We start from the raw sequence: 27,885 nt of genomic DNA on the forward strand, positions 1-27,885 counted from the left end.
TTTCTAGATGGATATGTTGCAGACAATATAATCTATTCCTAACTAATGTGACAAGAATCGATTACAAGATATTTACTGTGCTTCATTAAAGAAAAATAAATAAAGAGAGAAGAAGAGAAAGCCACAAATTCACCTCTACATTTCAAACTGGAAGGAGTATTTTTTTTTTGGAAAAAAAAATAATAATTGCCCATTTGCATTACCAGCATAAATAAGTATAGGGTAAGTTTTCTCATTTTACTCGGCCATATTCAATCACTCTCATTGACTTTTATTATAGTATATATGTAAAAAGTAAAAAACCAAAGGCATGATGCTGTCTTTGTACAATATTAAAATCATCCCAATGTAAAGGGAAATGCATGAGGTTTGCAGAACTCAAGACTAACCCACAACTGGCCTCAAGTAAGAATTTACCCTCATACAAACACTCAAGTAAGAATTATCCCAATATGGTGTCATGTAGAGTTGTACTGCGCTGAAGAGAGTACAAACACGCTGTCAAAACCATTGCTACCAAAACCCACAACTGCATATTGTACCAAGCTGAACAGAAGAGTACAAACACTGGATTCAGCAACCGTTACACGCTGTGCCAAAACCATTGCTACCAAAACCAGATATTAGTAAAAAAATAATATGAAGAAATAAAAATACTGGTACCACCCAAAAATTTGAACAGAATCAGTACAAGATAGCTAATTATATATCAACTGCACATTTTATCTGAGATGCACAAAAGACTACAAGAGACGACAATTAGAGCATTCCTAGATCATCTACAGTATCATTGCATTAACTAATACTACATCAGAAAATGCACCTGCTGGCTGCTACCATCATAGCAGAAAAAAGAAGCATTAGTTATATAAGCAGCTAAAATTAACAAAAAAGGACATTTTCTGATGCTTGCTACTGAATCGGCCCAAGGAAAGAAAAAGAAAAAAGAAAAACTATTGTCACATGTCAAGGTTAAAAAATTTGTAAGGCACAGACGCGGGGTCCAGTTCCCAGAACCCCCTGAACTTCCCGCCCCGCTCCTCTGTCAGACGAAAGGCAGGTATTTTATGAGAGAACACAATTGCGGGTATTTCACATGTATTCGAACCACGCATAAATACCGAATAATACTCAGGCACCTGCCTCATAAGAAAAACTACAGTAGATTTCTCCCTCTGCTCTCTAATCTGCACTATGTCAAAATCACACGTCTTCAAGTCATGAAGCGTCCACCCGGCCGACCAGTTTTTGTAAACGGCCCAGATCTCACCCACCTCAGGCAATATTTTAAAGTAGTTGCCTCTTTTATGATAATTCACCGAGACCATATGAGACAAGTAGTCAGGGCTGTCATAAATTGTGTTCTCAGTTGTGACCTTGAACTTGCCACAGCTTATTGGTAGATTGGCATTAAACCACAGTTTCTCAACTTTTGACTTGGGACATGCCTCAAGCCAGCTTATATGCACTTTAAACGGATCCAGCTCGACCTTTTGTATCCACCCGTAGTATTTTGGATATGTGTCAACATCAGAGTACAGGGCCCAAATCTGGCCCGGCTGGAAATTGTCACAAGTTCGGCACGTGTCAAAGTTGTAAAATTTTGAGTCGGGATACTCATACAAGTTTTGAGAATCAGCCTTTGGCTGGGGAGATTCACATCTCAGGGTCAAGGTGGGCCCGCTGGTATCTCCTTTTGAGGGGTTGGAGCCCTCACAATTTTTCTCTAGTTCCTGCGAATTGATATTTGGCTGGGGAGATTCACGTCTGCGGGTCAAGAAGGGCCCACTGGTATCTCCATTTGAGGGGTTGGAGCCCTCACAGTTTTTCTCTAGTTTCTGCGGATCAGCATTTGGCTGGAGAGATTCACATCCCCGGGACCCACTGGTATCTCCATTTGAGGGGTTGGAGCCCTTGCATTTTTTCTCTAGTTTCTGCGAATCAGCATTTGGCTGGGGAGATTCACATCTCCGGATCAAGGTGGGCCCGCTGGTATCTCCATTTGAGGGGTTGGAGCCCTTGCAATTTTTCTCTAGTTTCTGTGAATCAGCATTTGGCTGGGGAGATTCACATCTCCGGGCCAAGGTGTCCCCATCTCTATTTTTCACTCTGCTGGCATCTCCATTTGAGGGGTTGGAGGCCCCACAATTTGTTGATCCCTCTCTATCATTCCTCTCCTTAGAACTGAAGGATTGAGTTTGGGGCTTTATTGATTCAATGGGGACTAAAGGGAAATAAGTCTCAAGGTTGGTCGGGAGGGCAAATGTGTGAAGCTCAAGAGAGCCTTCCAGAAGATTCTTCCTCTCAATCTCACTGCTGTTTAGTCGGTACGCTGGTACGCTGTGGGAGAATCTATGTATCTCCCCATGTGGTACATGAATAGGTACCCAGTCCTTCACTCTGACAAACACGCCAACAAAACCCTGGACTTTGACCAAGGGAACTATTGTAACTCCACTCGCAGGAGAAAAATCTGTGAGTAACTCCACGACTTCATACTCAAACTTTCTATCTTTGTCTAGTTTTTGACCCCATTTAAAGCTACAGTCCTTAAAGAGTGCCCAAACCTCACCTTTTCTAGGTAATATGACATATAGCTCACCTTTCTTCTTCTCCTTCTCAGATAAAACCATGTGAGAGAACATGTAGCGATATTCTGTCATTTCAGTTTCCCCCAAAGTATAATTACCGCATCCCCCTGTAAACTTTGCACCAGACCGCATAGCCTCCGCTTTGTTTACCGGGTCATGCACAAGCCAGGTGTACTTAATTTTAAAGCTAGGTTCATTGTAGACATCACATATCCGGGCGTACAACCGAGGCATTCTATCCAGGCTGTCATAAAGAGCCCAAATCTGATTGGCTGTGAATTTGCTTACATCCTTAAGCTTGTCAAAATTGCAAAATGAATCTGGATACACAAATCTCGCTTTGGAATCATCCAACAAAGAAGTACCACTTGGTTCCACTTGTTCTTTCCCCTTCTCTCTATCCTGTTCTCTCACCTCCTTATCAACACAGGTACTAGCATTAGTAACGGTATTAATTGTTTTCGCTTCTTTCCTCTCCCTATCCTGTTCTCTCAACTCCCTCTCAACACAAGTACTAGCATTGGTATCGGTATTAATTGCATTTGCTTTTTTCCCCTTCTCTCTATCCTGCTCTCTCACCTCTCTCTCAACACAGGAACTAACATTAGTATTGGTACCATTACCATCTAGCCCTCCCTTTACCTCAACTCTTGCCTTCTTGGCAGGATTTGAAACATCTGCTTCAGTTCCATTGTTTTTCACATCAGGCTTGTTATGAGAAGACTTCCTAAGAGGTGTACTGGTGCCAGCTGTATGAGATCTGTCATTAGTCTGATTTCCATCAACTCTACTCGGGTTAACATCCGAGTTAAACCCAGGTTGAGAACTAGGAGGATTCTGGTTTGGGCATGGATTTTTATCAGCAGTTGGTTTGCTTGTATCTGCACTAACCCTTTTGCCCCTTCTCTGTACTAAATTGGATGTGATTGGTTCAGAATTATGGTTGCTGTCCTTGGTGGTCCCTCCATCTCCAGACATGGGCCCCGGGTTCAAATGTTGCAGTGCATTTGCCACAAAGGGCCTAGGGCAATTAACGCAATACACTTTACTACCCAAAATGCTGCTGTAGTACTGATACCGGGTCTTACAGCCAGGGCATGCAGTCCAAAAAGCGAAACCCCGATTGGAATTGCTATAAGAGTAGTGAGCAGCATTTGTTGGTGTGATCTGTTCCGAGCCCAACAACCCAGCAACATGTTTTCTCTTGATATCATACATAATTCGTTTGGCCCGATCTGACAAGGTATTGTTTGCCTCTGCAACCAGCTTAAACGCCGCCTCTGCACCTGGGAATTTGTTCTTGTCAGGGTGTAGCAACAGCGCCAGCTTGCGGTATTGCTTTTTAATGAGGATCTCGTCAGATGTGGGCTCCACTTGTATGATCTTGTACCAATCGTATAGGCCATTGACCATCAACTGGGATGAACAGTGTACTTCGCTAACTGTCAGAAGCTGAGAGATGTTGTCAAGTTGTGGGAATAGCTTCTCTGCCTTTAGTGCCATCTCCTTTGCACCAGCATAGTCTCGGATGACAAGTCTTTTCTCAGCAATCTCTAAGGCGCGTATTGCCCCTTCCTTGTTGCACTCCATGGGAAGTAAAACAATGCAAAAACGCAAGAAGACCTGGAAAAGTAGCACTAAAGTGTGTTCATAAATAATGCAATTTAATTCTATAATGGCATGTGGGGACAGCACAGGAGATGTTTAACAATCGTGATGATATATATAGTGGTATTAAACCCATGTTGAGGTGTTAATCTTCTCGTGCTTTAGACAGCAGGAACAGGTTTTTACTAAGAAAAATTACGTGTATGTCCAGTTAAAATTAAATTACATCCATGCCTACATAACCTCCATAAAATCTATACTGCTATAAAATATCAACTCGTGCAACCCTAAAGCTCACTGGGATTTGCAACTAAACACCTATTTGTTTCTTCATTAAGTACCAAACATGAGCCATTTTTCTCCCTCAATTGTGTAGAAAAGAGGGGGCTTTATGCAGTTTTCCAGATGATTGTTGGATGAGTTTAAAATTTTTTTAAGGAGCACACCTTATATTTTTGAGAAATTTCAGACATAACCTCACCTGGTCAACTTATGAAGAGGATACCCCGCAGGATGACATCTTCATGCACTATTCATACCTTATATTACAAAAAGGAAAACAGTAGCATTTAGTTTGCACAAAATTCAAACAATGAATGACTATAAGCAAACAATGATTGGAACCAGGATTGGAAAATGGAAAGGTACTATGAGCAAACAATGAATAGTCGAAGAACAATGTATAAGTGGAAAATGATTTATCCTTGCAGTGAATTTGATGAAATCTTTAATAAGCAGTTTAACATGAAAACTGTTTATTATGTAAAAAAAAAAAAAAAAGCAAAATGATTACAGAAGAAACACATGGCTTCTCATGGGATGGCCATAGAAATTTGGGCACATTGTTTTTATTTTTCACACTGATCTCATTCTTATGATATAAATGTCTCCTAAGCTGGATGTTCAATGAAGTTTATCATGACAACTCTATCAAAAATATTAAAGAAATAATTTCAATCTAAAAAGGAAAATTATTTGTACTAAAGAAAAATCTTCAATCTAAAAGAGACTGCTCAGATAAATTCATACAGTTTATATATGACTAAACATGAATGTGAAGTCTTAAAAAAACATGCAAAACGTAACAAGCAAAAACATAAATAAATAATTTTCACTATTCAATACTCTAGATGACTTTGGAATGTTATAAATTACTCAAACAGTAGGCTCAAAATAAAGATCAAAATCAGCAACTAAAACAGGCCAAGAGACATGAATATTCAAATAAATATATTTGGAAAAGCATGCAAGTCATCAGCGCAAGGGCATCACATATCATATGAGAGCGCTGTTCAAAAATAAAATTATGTGAACTGAGATATCTTATGACTCCAGTTTGGTTGGTACCACGATACCACTTGATAGGCACTAGCCAAGGTTGATGCAAAAAGAAAGTAGTTGAGCAATGAAGGTATACTTATAAAATGCCAAATAACTACAAAACAAAACAAAACACTGATTCTATAGGACCATGCTAGTAACAAAGACCAGTGTTACTGAACTATATCACACCAAAGATTGCAATTTTCACTGGCAGATATTAACTACTATATACTACAACAAGGCCTGGTTTTAACCCTCACTTATAATAATAGTGACCAAATTTTGTCATAATAGACATGAAAAAAGTGGCATTGTGCCGGCTCAATTTACTGTAAATTTAGCCACTATTTAGTCACTTTAATTAACCCACACACATTTTGATGTCAATTGTGCAACTAAATTAGGACTTCAATTAACAACAGCATAATCCAATCATTCATTCATACACTCATCGACACCAGAACATGCAATTGGAGCAACAGTCTCTTGTGTAATACACAATGAATAACACAAGGCAACCAAAGAAAAGCAAGAAGGAGGCCCAATATATACAGGACCAAAAAAATTGCACAAATCGAGTACAATATCAAGAGAAATCAGCACTCACCTCTCAGAAAGAAAGAGTTGAGCGACAATAACCCGAGGAACCTCTCAGATACAAAACCTGAAACACACAAAGCTACACTCATTAGTTCATAGAAGATCCGTTTATCTACTCAAGTACATAGTACCTAAAGGAGTAATGTCATGTATAACACTGCAAAACCTTAAATACTATCACAAATATTCTCCCGCATTGCTCTCGCCGCCTAAAATTAATCCAAATTTGTGTCGCCAGTGTAATCAAAGTGAAAATTAACCTATCTAATTTCACATGAGACTCCGAGCAATCTAACACAAATTGTCAAGGTGAGAGTGAGAGAAGAAGACTGAGATATACCATACAGCGATGGCGGTGGGACCAGGATGTCAGATCGCAAAAGAGACACGTGTCGCAGAGAGATGCCGAGGATCGAGGAGATCGTTCGCGGCGGAGAACCGAATCGCCTCGTGACGGGATAGCGCAAGTTAGCACTGGTGACTAGTGAGTCGAGCGAAGAAACCTTACGAAATGCTTTCTCTGGGGTTTAAAGAGACGAAAACTCGACAAGTGGTGTGGAAGGGGAAGAGGCAATGAGTTCGAATCCTCTGAAGTAACTCTAATTTTGAGTTTAGATTCAGTCCGTTGACCGTTGACCGTCTGATAAGAATTGGGGTCAATCCAGTCCGAGAAGGAATGCAGGGGCCTTTAATATTCGTGTAAAAATAGATCTGACGGTCCAGATTTAAAATCAAAATTTGCGTTACTTTAGGTAATATGAATTCAGGAGGGAATAACAATAATAGGTGAAAAGATTTTAGCCCTCTCAGTATAATTCGTTTTAATTTTTTTTTTCTCCATGCGTCAGTCGTATACATGGCGCTAATCGTATACATGTACTTCTCTTTTTAGGTTTACTATTATAGTTTTTAAATTTGTCTCAAAATTACCTATATAGTTTTTTTTTTTTTTTTTTTTAATCGAATTTTACACTTCCAATTTGCATGTCTTTTCTTTTCTTTTCTTTTTTTTTTTGAAAACTTGGTAGGATTTGCATGTCTTAGTGCAAACAATTTATAATTTAGTTTAATCTAGCAAATTCACGGAAAATCTCATAGCTTGAATGCTTACCTATTACTTAATATCTCCCATTTTCAGAGCATTGCAGATTTAATTTGTAAAAAGTTTTTAATTTACTAAGTAAAATGTAAATAAAACATTTTTGGCTGAAAAGAAGATAAAATAAGAACAAAATTAGAATATGCTTGTTTTACCGCAATTATTCCCGGCCAATGTTACACCCACCCTGGTTTTACAGTTTCTTTTTAAATTTCATAATCATGTAATGAAACAATTATTAGAATCACTTATTTAATTGTGCATTTCAAATTTACGGAGGTTAGTATTGCACTATGAGGATTATGAGATGGAAACTTTTTGAATAAATTAGTAGACAAATTATGATTTTGAAAATCTGAGTAATTTTTTTTTTTTTTGTATTTTTGACTTTAATATATTTTGGGTTACTCATTTTAGCCAGTGTCATAGATGATCCATTATAATTTCTTGAACCAAATATCTAAATCGACCTATATATATTAAATTATATAAATTCGTTAAAAAAATAAAATAAAAACATGTTAAGAAAAATCATTTCCCCATATTGGAAATAGGATACAATACAAACTTTATAATTTGTTATGTTGTTACTTGTTAAGCATGAAAAATACTAATTTTATTTCTGTACACAAAATCCACATGGAACTAGAAGGCGATGGGAGACGTGGTGTGGGCTCCACTAGGGTGTGCAGCAACCCGTAACACCTTTAGTTCTATAGGACATGTCACAGAAAATCTAAAAGGAGGTATCAGCAGAAAATTGGAGAAAACACGAAAGGGGCACTCATCCAAACTAGTGATTCCGAGTATGGGCCAAAATATTTCACAGGCCCAAAATGTTTCCTAAACAATTGCTATTATGGGCTTAATTTGAAAAGATATTAGGCCCAATATGAGAATCCATCGTATATACTTTTTGGGCCTAAATCTGCCCCAAATTAGAAAGTTTATATATTAAAATTTTGCACATCCAAAATTAGAGTTTCACAGGCATATTACAGGAACTTTTTAAATAGCCGATGTAGTTATATCCGAACATAACAAAAACTGTACAATCAAGAGCATTTAATACTAGATAATCTATGTTTAAAAGAGGAAGGGTACATGTCTGATGGTGTATTATGTCATTTTTGTGTAGTGGTGGCCTTATGTTTCAATGTGTTAACCTAGTAAACTTATGACAGATTGTAATGTCAAAGACTACATTGAAATAACCTATTTAACCAGCCTTTGCTTGTATTTACTTTACAATTTCGTAGGGTGCATCGAAATAACCTAATCTTGTCAGGTTTACGATATTACCCTCAAATATTCAAAGCTTGACGATATTACTCTCAAATATTGCAAAGTTGTTTCATCCCAGAACAATATTCTTAAAATTAGAAGTAAAACCAACACAGTATGCTTGAAAGGCTTCAAAAACAACACAGTATGCTTAAAACGAACCAATTTTTTTGCAACTACACAAACTCAATCATACATCTTTCATAAATTACATAAATTGGTACAAACCAAATTTTGTATACCAGTTTAGAACTCTTGCGAGTAATTGCAAATTGCTCAAAGCAGCACCAACATATTTAATTTATTTTATATGCAGAAACATTCCTTACAAGTTCATTTATCATCTATACTAGAAAAAATTAACACCTGGTGTTGGTGTGGTAACCAACTTGATTGGTGGTTGCCACTTACCACTACAGCAGAAATACCCTTCTTAAGTCCCCTTTTTATATTTTTAAAAATACTAAAAAAAGGAGCTTGTATCTTTCCTCAAAAAATAAAAGGAATATGTATAAAAAAATTCAATGGAATGGATGTTTTATTCACCATATGTTTATATAGTTGTATCTATTTACCTGGTCGTTATTATTGTAAGAAATTTTTGCAATTTCTTATTGAATTCCTTTACAGGCATGGATTCCCCAGACATCAGACACTCGCATTCCTGCAATGCATAGCATGTAGCACTTATTTATGTAGAAATGTAGAAGTAATGCAAGTTAAGTGAAGGTTTTAGCCAACCTTCATTTTATCCAAAGAAAGTAGTATCTCTTTCTTAGACTCCTCACACATAAGCGTTGACATTGCCACCTACAAAAACACAAAGGTTAAAAAATGTGTTGACACCTAATTTATTAGTGATTTAAATTATCACAAACAAGGAACAAATCATAAAACTTCAAAATTGAAACCTCAAGATCAGCAGCAGAAATTTTTTTATTTTTACGGATATCATCCCATATCATTTGTGAACCATGGACAAAGGTAGAAGCATAATGACTATGTTGTTGACTTCCGTTTGTACAAAATTGCCAAAGATATTTCGCCAGATCTTTACACTGAAGAAATATGGGGGCAAAAAAAAAAACAGCTAATTTAGTTTTAGATTGTACCTTGGGATTAGATAGAGCAATAACTAGCGGGGACCTTGATGGAAATTCGATCGATACATCTCTTCTCGGGTGCTTCTTGTATGAAGAGAAAGCTGCCTTTTATATGTAAATACCATACCCACTTGGCAGAAATCATTTTTATGACAAATTTATCCCTCCCGTCTGACTAGTAACAATTGACTTGTGTATATATGCTTCTTTTGCTGGATTATATGTATCTAAATTACTTTTCTGCTAATCATTTTCTTCTATTGAGGCCAAAAAATTGTGCCAGTGCATCTTACTATTGAGACTGAAAAATAGGGAGAAAAAAATATCTTCAACAGTACTAATTAATTTTCAAATGAAAATCTCTAGCAAAATCTGTCGAAATTATTATTCATATCGTCCGTTAACAAAAAAAAAATCCAGAAATATCATTATTTTTTATTTTAAAAATGTACTGAAAAATTTCATGTAAATTTAAAAAAAAGCAGTAGAGTTACGTAACAAATATTTCATGTAAATTTTTTGAAATGGTGAAATACAAAATAGTGGTGAGCACTTTTGCTGAGGCCCTATCCGATATATTAATTGCAGATTAGTATTTCTATAATTTGAATGCTTTCAATGCGATATATCAGTTTTGTGGGTTTTTTTTTTATAATTAATATGCTCGGCTCATTTTTGTCAAAAAAAAAGACATGTTTTATTTATTTTTTCGATTGCTTCTTTTTAATTTTATTTATTTGTAAATCGTGTAAGGGTGCAAACGGATTGGATACGGATTAGATTGTGGTAAAATCATATACCAGGATCAGGTGACAGGAGTAGCAGGAGCGACAGAGTGAAGAGGGAACTGCAGGGCAAAGCAATGCTTCTGATTCTGATTGTGTCGTTGATGACCTGAGAACACTATAGTGACATCGTCTGTCGGTGCTGAACATAACACCTACAACACAAAAAAACTTTACTGTGCTTTCCATGATAATTAAGCCCTCCTTTCAATGAATCGATGAAATAATTTGAAGGAAAAAAAATGGAAAACAGAGCCGAAACTGCATTGTTTGTTCTCACGACGTGAGAATTATTAAAGTTTATTTTTATATATGCACATAGAAGTATCATAAATGTTTATTGGCTTAATTGAAATATTCATGATAAATTGAGTTTAACTTGGCATTATATTTATTTACTGGCTTAATTGAACAAAGATGAGTGAAGGAAAAATTTTAAACAAGTCCCTAAATCATCTTCTATTTACAATGATCATCAAAGTGACTATGGACATTCACAAAAACAGTAATCATATTCTTTTAAGAAAATAACTTTTTAATACATTTGACAAGGAAAATATGCGAGTCTTACAAATTAAACCTCATCATATCATACATACAAAATCATACCTAACTGGTACAATGGTACCATTTTTCCCTTAAAATTAAAGAGCTTTCTTTGTAATGTTTCCCATTTTGCCCTCACACCCTTACCAGTAAACATTTTTTATCAAGTGCATGAAGATGTTCTATATTGAAGTGCAAGAAGAGAAATGTATTAAACTTTTATTTACATTATGCAACAAAAGAAGACAGAATTGATAAAAATGCAATTGATCCCTTGTAACTACTCACTTTGTATATCAAAGTGTCTTTTGCAAAACTTAATAATATTTATGAAATTATGACATTGTTTTGACATCTAGAAGGTTTATTAAGCATGGCTCAAATAAAAGAAAGAGAAAGGACTGAAACCAAACAATAGTGAGCACTCAAAACACAAGATCAAATGACTAATTTGGTACCAGCCCAATATCAGTAATTTGGAAATTCAGGTCATACACTTATACCATACTGTACCAAACAACCCTCAACGCTGCATTTAATTAATATAAGGTCAGGAGTTTATCTGTTTAAAAAGCATGGAACAATATGTTAACATTGTGGTGTACGAATGTTTGTAAGAATGAAATTGACAAGAAATAATGTGACTTTGATGTTTTATGGATGGGATGCGCAAGTGAATTGAAATAGAGGAGGAATTGATTTGTTAAGGTTATGAGCTACAGTATTCTTATAGATGACCTGTGGAAGAAAGAGGTGAAATTGTGAAGGTATTGTTTACAAATACAGACAATTGAGAAGACATTGTTTAGAGGATTGGTTTGATGACATGATCTGTGCCAAAAAGATTCGACCTAGAAATTATTGAATTTTTTAAAAACTATGATTTCCATATTTTCTAATGTTTTCTAAAGTTGATGTAGCAATAGATAAGTTGTGCAAGACAGATGATGTATTTTTCATATGAAAATTAACAATATCTTCGTTCCTTTGGGGACTGAACTAAATAGAGTACAACCATTACACGCTGTGTCAAAACCATTGCTACCAAAATCAGGTCTTAGTATGATATAATACAAAAAAAGAAAGATACTGGTACGAACCACAAATTTGAACAGCATAAAGTATGAGATGGCTAATTATATATCAACTGCACATTAATTAGAGCATTCCAAAAACATCTACAGTATCATTGCATTAACTGATGCTGCCATCTGGCAGCAAAAGGAAGCTTTAGTTATATAAGAAGCTAAAACAAAAGAAGCCATTTCTGATGCTTGCTTCTAAATCTGCCCAAAAGTTAGGTAAAGAAAAATATCACTTGTCATGGTTAAAAAATGTGTAAGGCACAGACGCAGGGTCCAGTTCCCAGAACCCCCGGAGCTTCCCACCTTGCTCCTCTGTCAGACGAAAGGCAGGTATCCTATGTGAAAACATAATGTATGGTATTTCCCATTTATTTGAACCATTCCGATATATCCTCCCTGGCATAAAGACCGACCAATACTCAGACACCTGTTTCATAGGAAAAACCACCATAGACCCTTCTCTCTGCTCTCTAATCTGCACTATGTCATACTCACATGTCTTCAAGTCATGGAGCGTCCATCTGGCAGACCAGTTTTTGTAGACAGCCCAGATCTCACCAACCTCAGGCAATATATTATATCCGTCGCCTCTCTTATGATGACTTGTTGAGACCATATGAGAGAAGTAATCGGGGTTGTCATAAATTATGTTCTCAGTTGTGACCTTGAACTTGCCACAGCTTATTGGTAGATTGGCATCAAACCACAGTTTCTCAACTTTTGACTTGGGACATGCCTCAAGCCAGCTTATATGCACTTTAAATGGATCCGGCTCGACCTTACCTATCCACCCGTAGTATTTTGGATATGTGTCAACGTCAGAGTACAGGGCCCACATCTGGCCCCGCTGGAAATGGTCACGAGCTCGGCCCATGTCAAAGTTGTGAAACTTTGGGTCAGGATACTCATACAAGTTTTGCGAATCAGCATTTGGCTGGGCAGATTCGCATCTCCGGGTCAAGGTGGGCCCGCTGGTATCTCCATTGGGGTTGGATAAGTTTTGTGCATCAGCATTTGGTTGGGGAGATTTGCATCTCCGATTCAAGGTGGGCCCACTGGTATCTCCATTTGAGGGGGTGGATAAGTTTTGTGCATCAGCATTTGGTTGGGGAGATTGGCATCTCCGGGTCAAAGTGGGCCCACTGGTATCTCCATTTGAGGGGGTGGGGCCCCCACAATTTGTCAATCCCTCTCTGTCATTCCTTTGGGGCATTATTGATTCAATGGGGACTGAAGGAAGGTTGGTCGGGAGGGCAAATGTATGAAGCTCAAGAGAACCTTTCGGAAGATTGTTGTTCCTCTCACTGCTGTTTAGTCGATACACTGGTACGCTATGGGAGAATCTATGTATCTCCCCATGTGGTACATGAATAGGTGCCCAGTCACGTACCCTGACAAATATGCTACCAAAACCCTTAATCTTGACCAAGGGTACTATTTTAACTCCGCTTGCTAGAGAAAAATCTGAGAGTACCTCCACAATTTCATACTCAAACTTCCGACTTTTGTCTAGTTTTTTACCCCATTTAAAGCACCAATCTTTAAAGAGTGCCCAAACCTCACCTTTTCTAGGTAATATGGCATATAGTTCACCTTTCTTCTTCCCCTTCTCAGACGAAACCATGTGAGAGAAAATGAAGCGATCGCCTGTCGTTTCAGTTTTACCCAAAGTATAATTACCACATCCCACTGTAAACTCCCCACCAGACCGCACAGCCTTGGTTTTGTTAACCGGGTCATGCACAAGCCAGGTGTACTCAATTTTAAAATTAGATTCATTGTAGACATTACATATCCGGGAGTAAAACCGGGGCATACCATCTAAGTCGTCATAAAGAGCCCAAATCTGGTTTGCTGCAAATTTGCTTACATCCTTCAGCTTGTCAAAATTGCAAAATGGATCTGGATATACAAATCGGGTTTTCGATTCCTCCAACAAAGAAGCAGCACCTGTACTGGTCTTTGGAAAGGAATCTTTGTCTCTAGTGGACCCACTTGGGACCAATTGTTCTTTCCCCTTCTCATCCTGTTCTCTCACCTCCTTCTCAACACAGGTACTAGCATTAGTATCGGTATTAACTGCATTAGTACCACCGTTACCATCGTGCTCTCCATTTACCTCAACTCTTGCCTTCTTAGCAGGGCCTAAAACATCTACTTCAGTACCGTTGTTTTTCACATCAGGCTTGTTGTGCAGAGACCTCCTAAGAGGCATACCGGTGCCAGCTGTATGAGTTCCAGCATTAGTCTGATTTTCAAGACCTCTACTCGGGTTAACATCCAAGCTAAACTTGGGTTGAGAACTATGATTAGGATTCTGGTTTGGGCATGGATCAGCAGTTGGTTTGCTTGTATCTGCACTAAGCCTTTTGCCCCTTCTCTGGACTGAACTGGATGTGACCGGTTCAGAATTAAGGTTGCTGTCAGGCTTCCTGACACCTGTGCTGTCCTTGGTGGTCCCTCCATCTCCAGACATGTGATCCGGGCTTGCCACAAAGCTCCTGGGGCAATTAATGCAATACACTGTCTTAAACAAAACGTAGCTGCGGCACTGGTACCGGGTCTTACAGCCAGGGCATGCAGTCCACCACTTGAAACCCAGATTGATATTGCTAGAAGAGTTGTGAGCAGCATTTGTTTGTGCGGTCTGTTGCGGGCCCGTCAACCTAGCAAGATGTTTTCTCTTGACATCATACATAGTTCGTTTGGCCCGATCTGACAAGGTACTGTTTGCCTCCGCAACCAGCTTAAACGCCGCCTCCGCACCCGGGAATTTGTTCTTGTCAGGGTGCAGCAACAGCGCCAGCTTGCGGTGTTGCTTTTTAATGAGGTTCTCGTCCGATGTGGGCTCCACTTGAATGATTTTGTACCAATCGTATAGGCCATTGGGCATCAACTGGGATGAACAGTGCACCTCGCTAACTGTCAGAAGCTGAGAGATGTTGTTGAGTTGTGGGAATAGCTTCTCTGCCTTTAGTGCCATCTTCTTTGCACCAGCATAGTCTCGATAAAAAAGTCTTTTCTCGGCAATCTCTAAGGCACGTATTGCCCCTTCCTTGCTGCACTCCATAGGAAGCAAAAATAACAAAACAAGACCTGGAAAAGTAGCACTAAGTGTGTTCATAAATATTGCAATTTAATTCCATAATAGCATGTGGGGACAGCACAGCAGATGTTTAACAAGTCTGATTATATAGTGGTATAAAACCTATGTTGAGGTGTTAATCTTGTCATGCTTTAGACAGGAACAGGTATTTACTCGGAAAAATAACATGTATGTCAAGATAAAATTCCAATACAAGAACTCAACAGTAAATTACATCCATGCCTACGTAACCTCCATAAAATCTAAAGTGAAATATCATCTCGTGCAACCCTAAAGCTCACTGGAATTTCAACTAAAACCCCTAATTTTTCTTCATGAAATACCAAACATGAGCCCTTTGTCTCCCTCAATTGTATAGAAAGGAGGGGTGCATATGCTGTGTCGTACATATCTAAGGCACACCTTACATTTTTGAGAAAATTTCAGACATAACCTCACCTGGTCAACTTATGAAGAGGATAGTAGGATACTCCTGTAGGACAACATCTTCATGCACTATTCATACCTTATATTACATAAAGGAAAACAATAGCATTTAGTTTGCACATGAAAACAGTTAATTTATCCTTGCGGTGAATTTGATGAAATCTTTGATAAGCAGTTTAACATGAAAACAGTTAATTATGTAAAAAGATAAGAGCAAAATGATTACAGAAGAAACGTATGGTTTCTCATGGGATGGACATAATAGTTGGGACACACTGTTTTTTTATTTTTCACACTGATCCCTCATTTTATGATATGTCTCCTAAGCTGGATTTCAATGAAATGTATCACGATGACTGTATCAAAAATATTAGTGAAATAATTTCAATCTAAAAAGGAACATTGTTTCTACATAATATAAATCCTCAATCTAAAAGAGACTAATCAGAGAAACTCATACAGTTTAACTAAACATATGAATGTGAAGTCTTAAAGAAACATGCAAAATATAAAGAAGAATTATAAAGTCAGAACAATTTTTACCCTTCATAGAAGAAACTTCAAGAAAAATATAAACAAATTATTTTTCACAATACAATACTCTAGATGACTTTTGAATGTTTCAAATTACTGAAACAGTGGCTCAAAACAAAGATCAAAATCAGCAACTAAAACAGGCCTAGAGACATAAATATCCAAATGACTATATTTAGAAAGCATGCAAGTCGTCAGCACAATGGCATCACATATGAAATGAGAGCATTCTTCAAAGAAAAAAAATAATATGAACTGAGATCTCTTACGACTCTTGTTTGGTTGGTACCACGATACCATTTGATAGGCATTAGCCAAGGTTGACATAAAAAGAAAGTCGTTGTGCAATAAAGATCTAATTAAGCCGTGCCAAATAACTACAAATACAAAACAAAACACTCATACTATATTACCATGCTGATCACATAGACCAGTGTTACTGAACAATATTGCACACATGATTGCAATACTTCACTAGCAGATATGAACTAAAAGGCCTGATTTTAACCCTAATCTATAATAATAGTGACCAAATTTGCCTCAATTGACAGGAAAATAGTGACATTGTGCCAGCTCAATTTGCTGTAAATTTAGCCACTATTATTAACCACCAGCATAATCCAATAATTCAATCATAAACTCATTGACACAAGAACATGCAATTGAGCAACACTCTCTTGTGTAATTCACAATGAATAACCTAAGGTAACCAAAGAAAGGCAAAAAAATAGACCCAATATATATAGGACCAAACAAATTACCCAAATCGGGTACAATATCAAGAGAAATCAGCACTCACCGCGCAAATAGAAAGAGTTGAGCAACAACAACCCGAGGATCATCTCAGCTATAATACCTGAAACACAGAAAGCTACACTCGTTAGTTTATAGAAGATCCGTTCATCTACTCAAGCACCTAGGACTAAGGAGCAATGTCATGTGTAACACTAACACAGTAACACTGCAAAACCTTAAAACATAGTAAATACCCTTACAAATAAAATACTCTCCCGATTGCTCTCTCCGCCTAAAATTAATCAAATTTTCTGTCGCCAGTTATAAGCAAAGTGAAAAATTCTTTAATTTCACATAACGCAAATTGTCAAGTTGAGAGTAAGAGACCATACAGCGAAGGCGGTGGGACCAGGGTGTCAGATGGCAGAGAGCAGCCGATGATCGTTCGCGGTAGGAAAGAATCGCCGCGTGAGGGGACAGCGCAAGTTAGCGCAAGTTAACACTGGTGAGAACTGAGAAGAGAAGAAACCCCAGACAAGACAAAGCTCTTTTCGGTTTCGTATCCTCTGCATTAACTCAAAAAGGAATCTTTTGAGTTAATACATCTAGAACGTCCAATAAGCATTAAGATTCGTGTGAGTTTAATCCACACTAATATTAAAGACCCCTATGTTTTAATCGGGGGGCCGGATGGGCTCCGATTACAATTGGACGGTCAATATCTATTAACTCAAAAGATGCTCTCTTGAGTTAATGCAGATGATGAGGGCTCCTTTTGAGCGAGAGAGAAGATGAAACGAATTCATATCCTCTGAGATATCTCAAACTTTGCGTGACTTTATGGAAAATTTCAACCGTTTAAATACGCTATCCACGAATCTCAAAGCACACATAATACTGACCCCGTACATCACCCCGGAATAGGCACCGGACACGTCGGTCACGCAAAAGTTGAGATATCTCAGAGGATACGCACTCAAGATGAAACGACAAGGGGGAGGATGTAAACGAAAAGACGATTTTAGTCCTCTCAATTCTCAAATATTTTTTTTTCCATGGCCCATGGGTCAATCACGCCTAGGTGGCATGTCGCCAATGGTTACATCTGTGTTTCTCTTTTTACTATTTTATAGTTTTTTAATTTGTCTCCTGTAATTTTTTTTTTTTATATATCGAATTTTACTCTCCCAATTTGGCAATTTGCATGTGTTAGTGTAAACAAATAATAATTCAGTTAGTTAAGAAAATCCATAGAAATCCCATTTAAACTTAAACTCCAGATTTCCTTTTTCAGAGCTTAAAAGGTTTTAATTTACTAAGTCAAATGTAAGAAAATATTTTTCGCTGAAATAAAATAAAAATGATTTAAAAAAATAGTTATGCATGCTTTACAACAATAATTCCCAACAAATATTGCACTGCGCTTTTTTTTTTTCCTTTTTTTCGATTTTTAAATTTTCATAAAAATGTAATTAAATAACTATTAGAATCACTTACAGAGGGTTAGTATTGGCCTGAGGTAGAATTTTTTTTTTTTTTTTACAAGAAATTAGTAGACAATCATGATATGGAAATCTTAAGATTTATTTGTTTCTAATCTTGACTCTAATATATTTTGAATTTTCTAGAGTTATCACATTTTAAACAGTATTATAGACGTCATTATAATTAGGGCCGGTCTTGAAGATTTTGAGACCCAGAGTGGAAGAAAAATTTAAACCCTTTATATATATAGTTCTATCCTTTTTACAAACTCCATAACTTTAATGGAGATTCATACATTTCCATATTGAAATTTGTACTTGGAATTATCTCATCTAGCTAGCTATAGGTCAACCAATTGCAAAACCATAATTTTCATAGGCCAACATTTAAAAAAAAATTATAAAGAGTACCGCTAGATGTTTGTATTTTTCATATGGTGAATTATCTGATCGAGGCAAATTATTTGATGAAGAGTTAAGTCCGAAATTCGATTGAAGGATTATATTTCTATGTGGATATTTAAATTTAGGTGACTGGATCTCATCTATATCTAAGAAAATAAATTATTGGATCAAAAATTGTCAATTGTGGTAACGACCACAGTGAAAAATATAATATTAACAATTATGTTTTTGGTCTTATCGTGGCTGTTGGCAGAATGCATTGTCAAAGAGGTTCAGCTATGGCTCAAGTTCTGCAATACGGTTTTTTGGTTTTACTGACTTGATTAGTTGTTTTTATTTTCTTTCTGGTACACTAAAGCAGATGTTTCTGTAACTGGTGCCAGTACAACTGCACTGTGCACTGTGAGGGTGTGGCTGTGTATGTTCCATGTAAGATGTATACAGTGGATGTTTTTCATAATATATTTTTCTGGTAGCATCCATCATGAACCCTAAAAAAAAAAACAATTTATGTTTTGGTGTTAATTAAAAGCTTATTCCAATTAAAACTAAAATTTATAGATATGTCATTTATGTTGACCATGTATTAAATTTTGCAACAATTTAGAAACTTTCACCAATTAAAAATCAATAAAATTAAAACCGTTAATTTTTCAAGTAACTCAACGAATAAATAATTTCATAATACGTACCTCACTAATTCAAAGTTTGATACAAGGCTGTTTATTAAGATTATTCATTATAGAGAACATATTTTGTTGGGGCAATTAGATGTGATTATGCTGTGAAAGGAAGAAACAAGATGTGATCTTTTTTACTGGGTCCTTTGTTGTGAAACGAAGAAACTTTGAAATTACTTTATTAACATAGCTAATTTTTTTGTGGGGCTCTTTTGGATTTTGGGGTCCAGGACCATCGCTTTGGGTACCCTGGGTCAGGATCGGGCCTGATTATAATTTTGAGCATCAAATATTTAAATCAACCAGTGCTAAAGACGAGCAGAACTAAAAAAATTCAGATAGAAGGGTTAAAAACTTAAAAATTAAAAATGCATAATATATGACGAAGGCTTGAACTCAAATCTCCACAATAACAAATTAAAATTTTAACCGTTATATTACAATTACACATGCATGTGATAATTTATTAGAGAGTCGACTATATAAAAACTTAAAAAATATTAATTAAATTTAATATACATGATTAAAAAATTAAAATATGAAGTATCTAAGCACTCTTCGGACTGTACATATATCCATCCGTTAAATTATAGATGATCAATTGTAAATTTTTTAACTAGATATCAAAATCGACCTATATAAATATAAATAAAAAAATTAGCGTTATATTGCAAAAAAAAAAAAAAAAAAACACATATCAATAAATAAAAATCTATTTTCCATATATTGGAAATATGATACAATAAGAACTTTGTAATTATTTATGTTGTTAGCATGAAAAATAGTAATTTAATCTCTCTACGCAAAATCCACATGGAAGATGGAACTAGAAGGGTGAGCAGCAACCCGCAACACCTTTAGCTGTATAGTACATGTCACCGAAGATCTAAAAGGAAATATCAGCAAAAATCGAATTCACAGGGGTTAACTAGTGATTCCGAGTATGGGCCGAAATATTTCACAGGCCCAAAATGTTTCCTTCAACATTTATTATTATGGGCTTAATCCGAACTAAGGTAGGCCTAATATGAGAATCCATCGTACATACTATTTGGGCCATAATTATTATGGGCCTAATTTAGATATTTTATCTTTAATGGGCCTAATTTTACCTCTTCAACAAATGCATTTCTATATGCAGAATTGCAGCTTAAAGATATGAAGAGCAGATAGAAAGATAAAGAGAAATTCAAAACGAAAGTTAAGAATTAGGTATTATATTGCTCAATGATTCAACAATAATATTGCTAAAATATATGAGGAAGCGGCGCGCCTACACTGTAAAGAGATTAGTTCAAAAGTAGTAATAGAGGTTTGCCCCTTTTCTTGTTTTTGCATTTTTATAACATTTAGGAGGTAAAATTTGAATTCGTATTATGTCAGAACGAGTCAAGTCGAGCTCGACTATAGCTTAACCAATCATGAAACAAATTGAACTCGTTAACAACTCATTCGTGCTGTGTGTCACGCATAGATCATATATCTTAAATTTTATTATGTGTGTCCAGGACGAAGTCAGGCTTTCAAGTTATGACGTTCAAACATTATGAATGGAGATCACTCATATAAAATTTTTATGCTGCAAATGAGGGTCAATATTACCGTATCTATAGCATTTTACCCTATACTATATAGAAAATCGTATATAAGTACAGCCAATTTCAAAATAAATGAGGGTCAATTGATCCTCATTCCTTCAATGTAGCTCTGCCTCTGTGTGTGTCAATATATAAAAAGTCAGAAGTTTCTTTTCTATATTTCTTCCGTAAGAACATTTAAAGTTGAAACCCATCTATATCAAGTTTATATTCAATTCAAAATGAATTTGTCAAGATAATGGACAAAATGGGCAGTGAAGAATCAAATTAGAAAAATGTGCTGTCAAGATGAGCCAATGAAAAACCAGATCAGAAATGTTATGGACGAGATTAAACAATTGAAATTCTAACTTTTTAATTGCAACTAAGTCATTCATTTCTTGTTAATTTTAGATTTATATCTTTCTCAGAAAGTCATTTCTTGTTTATTTTTATATGCATTATTACATCTCAGTCCCCTTATAAAATAAAATTAAACTATACTAAAATTTTCAGTCCCTCAATCTCAATTTTACATGTAACATGAGTTGCAAGTAAGTTCTGCATGTACATATTTTGCATGCAAGTGTAAGTCATATATAAAGGCCTAGAGCCTAAACAAATTAATCTAATACCACAACTAGTTAATAATGCGCAAGCATATCAAACAAGTATTTTCTTTTGTTTTCTTATTGATTTATTATAAATAAATTTATTCTCAACTTTTAAAATGGGTGGACCAATATTCTAACCTTATATAAAAATGGTTTATATCTAACTGGATAGCATGCTTTGTAAATATAATATGAAGCACCTAAGATCTAACCACCTGATCAGCACATTGGTTGAAACTGAATAAATTATATCTCAATTATTTCAAAGCTCAAATTTTAAACATTTCATTGCAAATGCAACTTGAATTATTATATATACTTCTAACATAAGCTCTGTTCCTTATGAACTTGGGGTCATTGTCCATTCCTTTGTAAGAATTTGAAAGCAAATATTTAAAATGAGAAAAAATTCAAAGATGATATCAGTCACTTGACAATACTATGTTAATTCCTGTATCAAGCTAAAAAGAAATGTATTAATGCATCAACTTAGGTCAATAAAGGATAGCTGCATGCTTTGACCAAATGAAATTATTGACATAAAACATAGAAAACAAAATCCCTATCAGAAAGTGAAGATTTGAGCCTGCAATAAATAGAGTATGAAAAAACAAATGTGACTGGTAAATATTTGCAATCAGCAATAAATTTAGTGTCGGTTTTATACAATGTGCTGACAAGTTTTGATATGCTATTTGAGTGGAAAAATTATGTTGTGCCGTGACTAACACACTGTGATATTGGTCTTATACCGTGTTGTGACCAAAATGTCGAGAGATGGTCACGGCATGCGAAAGGTCACGCCATGTGAGTCATGCTCTATGACTAAATGTGTCGTGACCAAACATGCAGTAACCGATCACATTTGATCGCATTTGACAATTTTTTCGTAATTTAAATTTGTTTATTGAAAAAGTTCAGAAAAATTTCTCAAAAAATGTGAAACGATTATTTTGAAATATTAAAATGAAGAATTAATGTTAGAAAATAAACATGTCGTGACTAAATATGTTGTTTTTCGTGTTGTGTTGTGTTGTGTTGTACTGTGCCATGTTGTGTCTTTTTTTGCCAATAATTTGTCACATCACACGAATGATCACAACACGTAATCGATACACATACCATTTCTTGACAGAGTTAGTTTCGGTGCCACCGACATACTAGCGTTCGTCAATACTCAATACAAACCGAAAAAATAAGAAAATTGTTATTTTGATGATTTATATAATGAATTATAAAAGTACTAGTGAGCACCAATTTGAATTGAAAAAATATATATATATATATAGAGAGAGAGATGGGCTATGGTGCATTGCAATGCATGAACCCTCTTATGCATTGCACTATTAATCATGGATTTAAAGTCCAAACGACCAATCTGAACCGTTCATCTTGTTCTTCATATTAATATGTGCTTGGGGACCAAATTTTACATTTTTTGGAATTTTTTTACTATTTATTAAGCAATTTTGAAAGTCGCTGATCTGATGGTTCAGAAAATTTTACTGTTTTTACTGTTCACAGCAAAACAGCAATTTTCAAAAATGCTTAATAAATAGTAAAAAAATTCCAAAAAATGTAAAATTTGGTCTCCAAATACATTTCAATATGGATTAAACATCTAACGGTCGGATCGGTCGTTTGGACTTTAAATCCATGATTATAGTGCAATGCATAAGGGGGTCCATGCATTGCAATGCACCATAGCCCATCTCTATATATATTATCATTTGAATTATTTATATAATAAATTCTGTTCAAATTGAGCTCTATGCACATAATATTATTGCGATTGATTCCACTAACATAAGAGACAATATATCAATATCAAATCCGATTGTGCAGAAACATTAGACACGGTATATAAAAATAGCGACCATGGACTTAAAAATATAAATGTATTAATTATTAAAAAAATACTTAAAAATATAACGGCCATTTTTATTAATATCCCTAAAAAAAATGAAAATTTTAAAAATAACCCTGTGTACCATTTTTTTTAATTTTTGCCCTGACCGCCTGGGCTTCGGGCGGCCCAAAATACCCTGTGAGGCGCCAGCCTTACGGGCAGCCCATGCCTCTAGTGAGGCGCCACCCCCCAGGCGCCCCATATGTAATCTGATTTAAAGCCATTCGTTCTGCCTCTGTCACTTCCCTATTTGATAACTTCTCTCGAGGCGAGGATCTGCGGCTTTAGGTATTTTTTTTAATTATAATAATTAGTCATTACTTTTTAATTATAATAATTAGTCATTACTGTAGCTAATTTAATGTGTCTGTTGCAAGTACTGTAGCGTACTGTACATTTACTGTTGCACGTACTGTAGCGTACCGTACATTTACTGTAGCAATTGATGTACACCTACTGTAGCAAATTGTAATTTTTTTAAACTTTTTTTTAATTATTTTTCAATTAGCCATTTATTACTGTACCCATTATTATGTCATATAATACTTGTAAATTTTTTTTTTAAATGTAGTTTGTTAAATAAGAGATGTTAGTTGCACTGTATGTCGGCGGCAAGCTAGAAAGGAGTGAAGATGGCGTGCATTACACGAAAGAAGTCGCATTTGGCTTCGAGATTAATGAAAATACCACATTTGAGGAACTGAAGCAGCTAATATACGAAAAGACAGCTGTAAACCCCAACAGGTATGAAATAGAATTGGCTACACGGATTGACAACTCACGTGGGGGGGGGTAGACCTTACTTTGTTAAGTTTCCAATAACATATGCCAATTTGTGGAGAGTTGTGTATACTCAATTTGTGGCTTGTGAGGTCCCGGTAATGGACATATATTCGAAGAAGGTTCCCCGAACGAGGGCTGGACCTTCAAGTTCGGCTGGGGCTGGACCTTCATGTTATGACAATTCGGGTTATGACAACCAGGTGTACCACCAGCACTCCCCTTATGACAACCAAGGGTACCACCAGCACTCCCCTTATGACCACTAGGAGTACCACCAGCAATCCCCTTATGACAACCAGGGATATCACCAGCAATCCCCTTATGACAACCAGGGTACCACAACACCCCAGAAAATACTGAAGAGTTACCACCACCACCCAGACAGACACCCATAATCCTTAGATTTCCAACTATGCCAGAGTCAGGACCGGTACCCGTTAATCGAAATGATATTGATGTTGATGTTGATGTTATTGATGCCATACCAGAAAGGGAAATGGAAACGGGGGATGAATACCAAGGGGTTTGGGAAGCTGATGACTTATCAGATGGTGATGCAAATGTACCAGGTTTATCCAGGGCAGAAAAATTCCCGATTACAGGTCGGGGAAGTAAGCATCCAGTCGCCACATTAAACGACACCACAGCTTTCGAAGAGGCAGACATTAGTTTCTTTGGTCCTCGTGTTGTATACAATCACGAACTTGCCACAGGGCAACTTTATACCAACATAGATGAACTTGTAAAGAAAATCAATGAGACTCATGTTCACGGAAACTAGGAATGTATAATACACAAAAGGGACCGAACAAGGTTAGTTATGTTGTGTAAAACTCACCCGCTCTGTGAGTTCCGCTTTTTTGCAACCCCTGCAGGTTCAGGGGAAGCATGGATGATTAAGAAGTGTGAACCACCTTATACATGCAAGTCTGCGTCCACAAGGAGAGACCATGCGGAGCTGACGGTATCATTAATTGCCAATGCAATTGAGGAGGACATTAAGTTGGATCCAACGATGAGCATCAAGGCGGTGGCTATGACCGTCAGACACAAATACAAATATGTAATTCCAAAATATAACAGGCTGTGGAGAGGTCGTGAACTTGCCATATGCAGAATATTCGGTAGTTGGAAGGATTCATATGGCTATTTGACACCATTGCTCCAGGCCATGGCAAGTACAAATGTCGGCACCGTATATGAGTGATGGCATGGCCCTTTTTTGATAAAGATGGAGTACTAATAAAGGGAGCTAAATAATTCAAGGGCATAGCATGGGCTTTTGGAGCTTGTATCCAAGCTGTGCCATACATCAGACCCGTTATCAGCATTGATGCATGCTTCATGTCTGGCCGTTACGAGGGGAGGCTACTCATAGCATGTGCATATGATGCTGAGAACCAGCTGTTGCCTTTGGCGTTTGCAATTGTTCATAAAGAGGACGGCGAGAACTGGGGATTCTTTATGCAGTTTTTAAGAAGACGGGTGATTGGGGAAGAGAAGTTTTTCTGTGTGATATCAGACCAGCACAAAGGAATAAAATATGTTTTTGATCGTGAAGATTCCGGTTGGTCAACCCGTACTGGCTAGTGTGTGCACAGGTTATGTATGCAACACGTTGCGGAGAACCTTTCCAAGGCAACCGGGAGCGACAAGTGGGTTACTGATACATTTAGATGGAATTGCAGAAAGAAAAAGCCGAGAAGGGTGGTAGAGATGACTAGCAGTTTTGCAAAGGTACATGTATTTCAATTGTTTATATATATTATTGTACTTTAAGAAAACCAATTTTTTTAGTACAATTGTTTACTTACATTATTCTATTTCCTTATTTTTTATGTAGTACATGCCAAAGACAAATCTCTACTTAATGAAGGTGGGCAAAAATAATCCCCGAGATGTCAATGAAGATCCAGCATACGAGAAAATATATTAATCCCGTGATAGAGGTTGGCGTTGGGGAATTATGACCACCAACGGGTCCGAGTCGCTGAATGTAGTATTCAAGCAGGGCCGGATGTTGCTTGTGGCTGCAGTTGTAGAGGACACATTCTACAAGTTAAATGCCTGGTTTCAGGAACGGCGTGCTAAGACCGCAGAATTAATAAGGATGAACCAGTCATTTTCAACAAGGGTGGAGGAGAAATGTTCGCGTGAAAGCGCAACGCAAGTTTCGGTACGCTTGGGAGCGTACCTTTTAAAACCGCAGTTACACCTTCCGATTAGGGTTGCAAGTGCACAACCCTATCGAGGAGTATAATCGGGTATCGATCCACAGGGACGGTTTCTTTTTCTAGAATCTACTTATCTCGACTAAAGACTAGAAGTGAGAAAGAGGAAGTTTTGGTACTTAATCTTCCTAAAGAATCAACTCAAGCAATCAAACAATGCAATAGAATAGTAACTGTGCAAGGAAAGGTATAAACTGTGTTTTGATATAGGATAAAAGATGTCTCAAGGGTTTCAGACTTCATCTCTGATTTGCCTCTAGTGGTACGGGTCTTACCAAGTTGGTACGGCTAGGCCGCACCAACCTGGTCCGACCAAGCCGAGTGGGGCTTGGTACGGGTAGGCCGCATCACTCTTGTAAGACCCGTACTGATTTACCAGAACAGTGCTTACAAGTTCGAGTTGATGCATTTCTTGCTGGTACCTTGTATTAAACTCTTGAGAAAGGTTCAATTGACCATACCTAAGGTTCCTAAACCTCAACTCTCGTTTGTTGGTTCAAGATCTAGGTTTTGGAGTCAATTCTTCACCTTTTAGGGTTTCTAAACCTCAACTCTCGTGTTTTGGTCCAGATCCTCTAGTTGATTGATTGGAGATCTAAGGTATCCTCTAATCTGTCAATTAGGGGAGAATTCAACCTTTCGGCTTCAATTCGAACAAGTCTACCTAAAGGGATTGGTTTGGTTGAGAGAAGGCAATGGTCACATGACCTTGTTAGGGTTGATCTACCACTATAGGCACACCACATGCAATCACAGCAATACAAAGCAATCAAGACAAGCAAATTCACAATCAATTCAATCAAAAGAGTTCACACAAGATCCAAATCAAGAAAAGCAATACAAATCAAGAAAATCCATCTACAAACCCTAGAAACAATGATCAACTACTCACAAGTCATAGATCTGTCCAGAAATACAAGTAAAGAGGTAAAGAAAGGCATGATAGAACTAGATTGAAGATCGGGAGTGGAGAAGGTGTTGATCCGTCGATTTTCGCCTCTTCCTCTTCCTTCTTCTTCTCTCCTTGCTCCTTTGCTCTCTTTCTCTCTTTCTCTGAGCTCTCAATCTGGAATGAAATGTGTATCCCGAAAATGGAGAGATCCCTCGCTTTAAATAGCCTCTGCCAAGATTTGAATTCTGTCAGGCGGTATCTATGTACGGCCCGTACCAAAGTGGTACGGCTAGGCCGTACAAGATGGGAGGGAGGCTGGATCGGCTAAGTCTGGTAAGGGCCGTACCAGAGAGTCCAAAAATGCCGTTTCTTCGTTTATTTTGCTCCAATCCTGCAGAAAACAAACAAACTCTCAGCAGTACCAAATTCTAAGGATATATCAATGAAATGCACATGATTTTGACAATTTAGAACGTGAATTTAGT

General features: G+C 36.8%; 2 protein-coding genes across 6 annotated transcripts in view; one reads left to right on the plus strand and one right to left on the minus strand.

The window, feature by feature from the left end:
• Window positions 1–27,885, plus strand: part of LOC144552487 (ribonuclease E/G-like protein, chloroplastic) — a 71,578-nt gene that overhangs the window by 35,369 nt on the left and 8,324 nt on the right. The gene's annotated exons all lie outside the window — the stretch shown is intronic.
• Window positions 641–6,652, minus strand: LOC144552671 (uncharacterized). Of its 5 annotated transcripts, XM_078300664.1 has the most exons (5): window positions 6,463–6,652; window positions 6,130–6,186; window positions 4,646–4,738; window positions 3,778–4,214; window positions 641–3,492 (listed from the first exon to the last, which is right to left on the minus strand). In XM_078300664.1, the coding sequence occupies exons 3-5, from the start codon at window positions 4,670–4,672 to the stop codon at window positions 960–962; spliced, it is 2,997 nt and encodes a 998-aa protein (XP_078156790.1). In that variant the 5' UTR covers window positions 4,673–4,738; window positions 6,130–6,186; window positions 6,463–6,652; the 3' UTR covers window positions 641–959. The 5 variants fall into 5 exon arrangements, with proteins under 5 accessions (XP_078156790.1, XP_078156787.1, XP_078156789.1 ...); XM_078300661.1 differs by having other exon boundaries at window positions 641–4,214; window positions 4,681–4,738; XM_078300663.1 differs by having other exon boundaries at window positions 641–4,228; window positions 4,681–4,738.

Source organism: Carex rostrata, chromosome 4 (genome assembly GCF_964058835.1).
Source record: "Carex rostrata chromosome 4, lpCarRost1.2, whole genome shotgun sequence".
NCBI lineage: Eukaryota > Viridiplantae > Streptophyta > Magnoliopsida > Poales > Cyperaceae > Carex > Carex rostrata.

Coding starts and splice junctions, on each gene's coding strand:
- LOC144552671 (XM_078300660.1), bottom strand. CDS start 4,672: ATGTCTGAAATTTCTCAAAAATATAAG. Junction 4,215..4,645: donor AAATTTCTCAAAAATATAAG/GTGTGCTCCTTA, acceptor CTACTTTTCCAG/GTCTTCTTGCGTTTTTGCAT.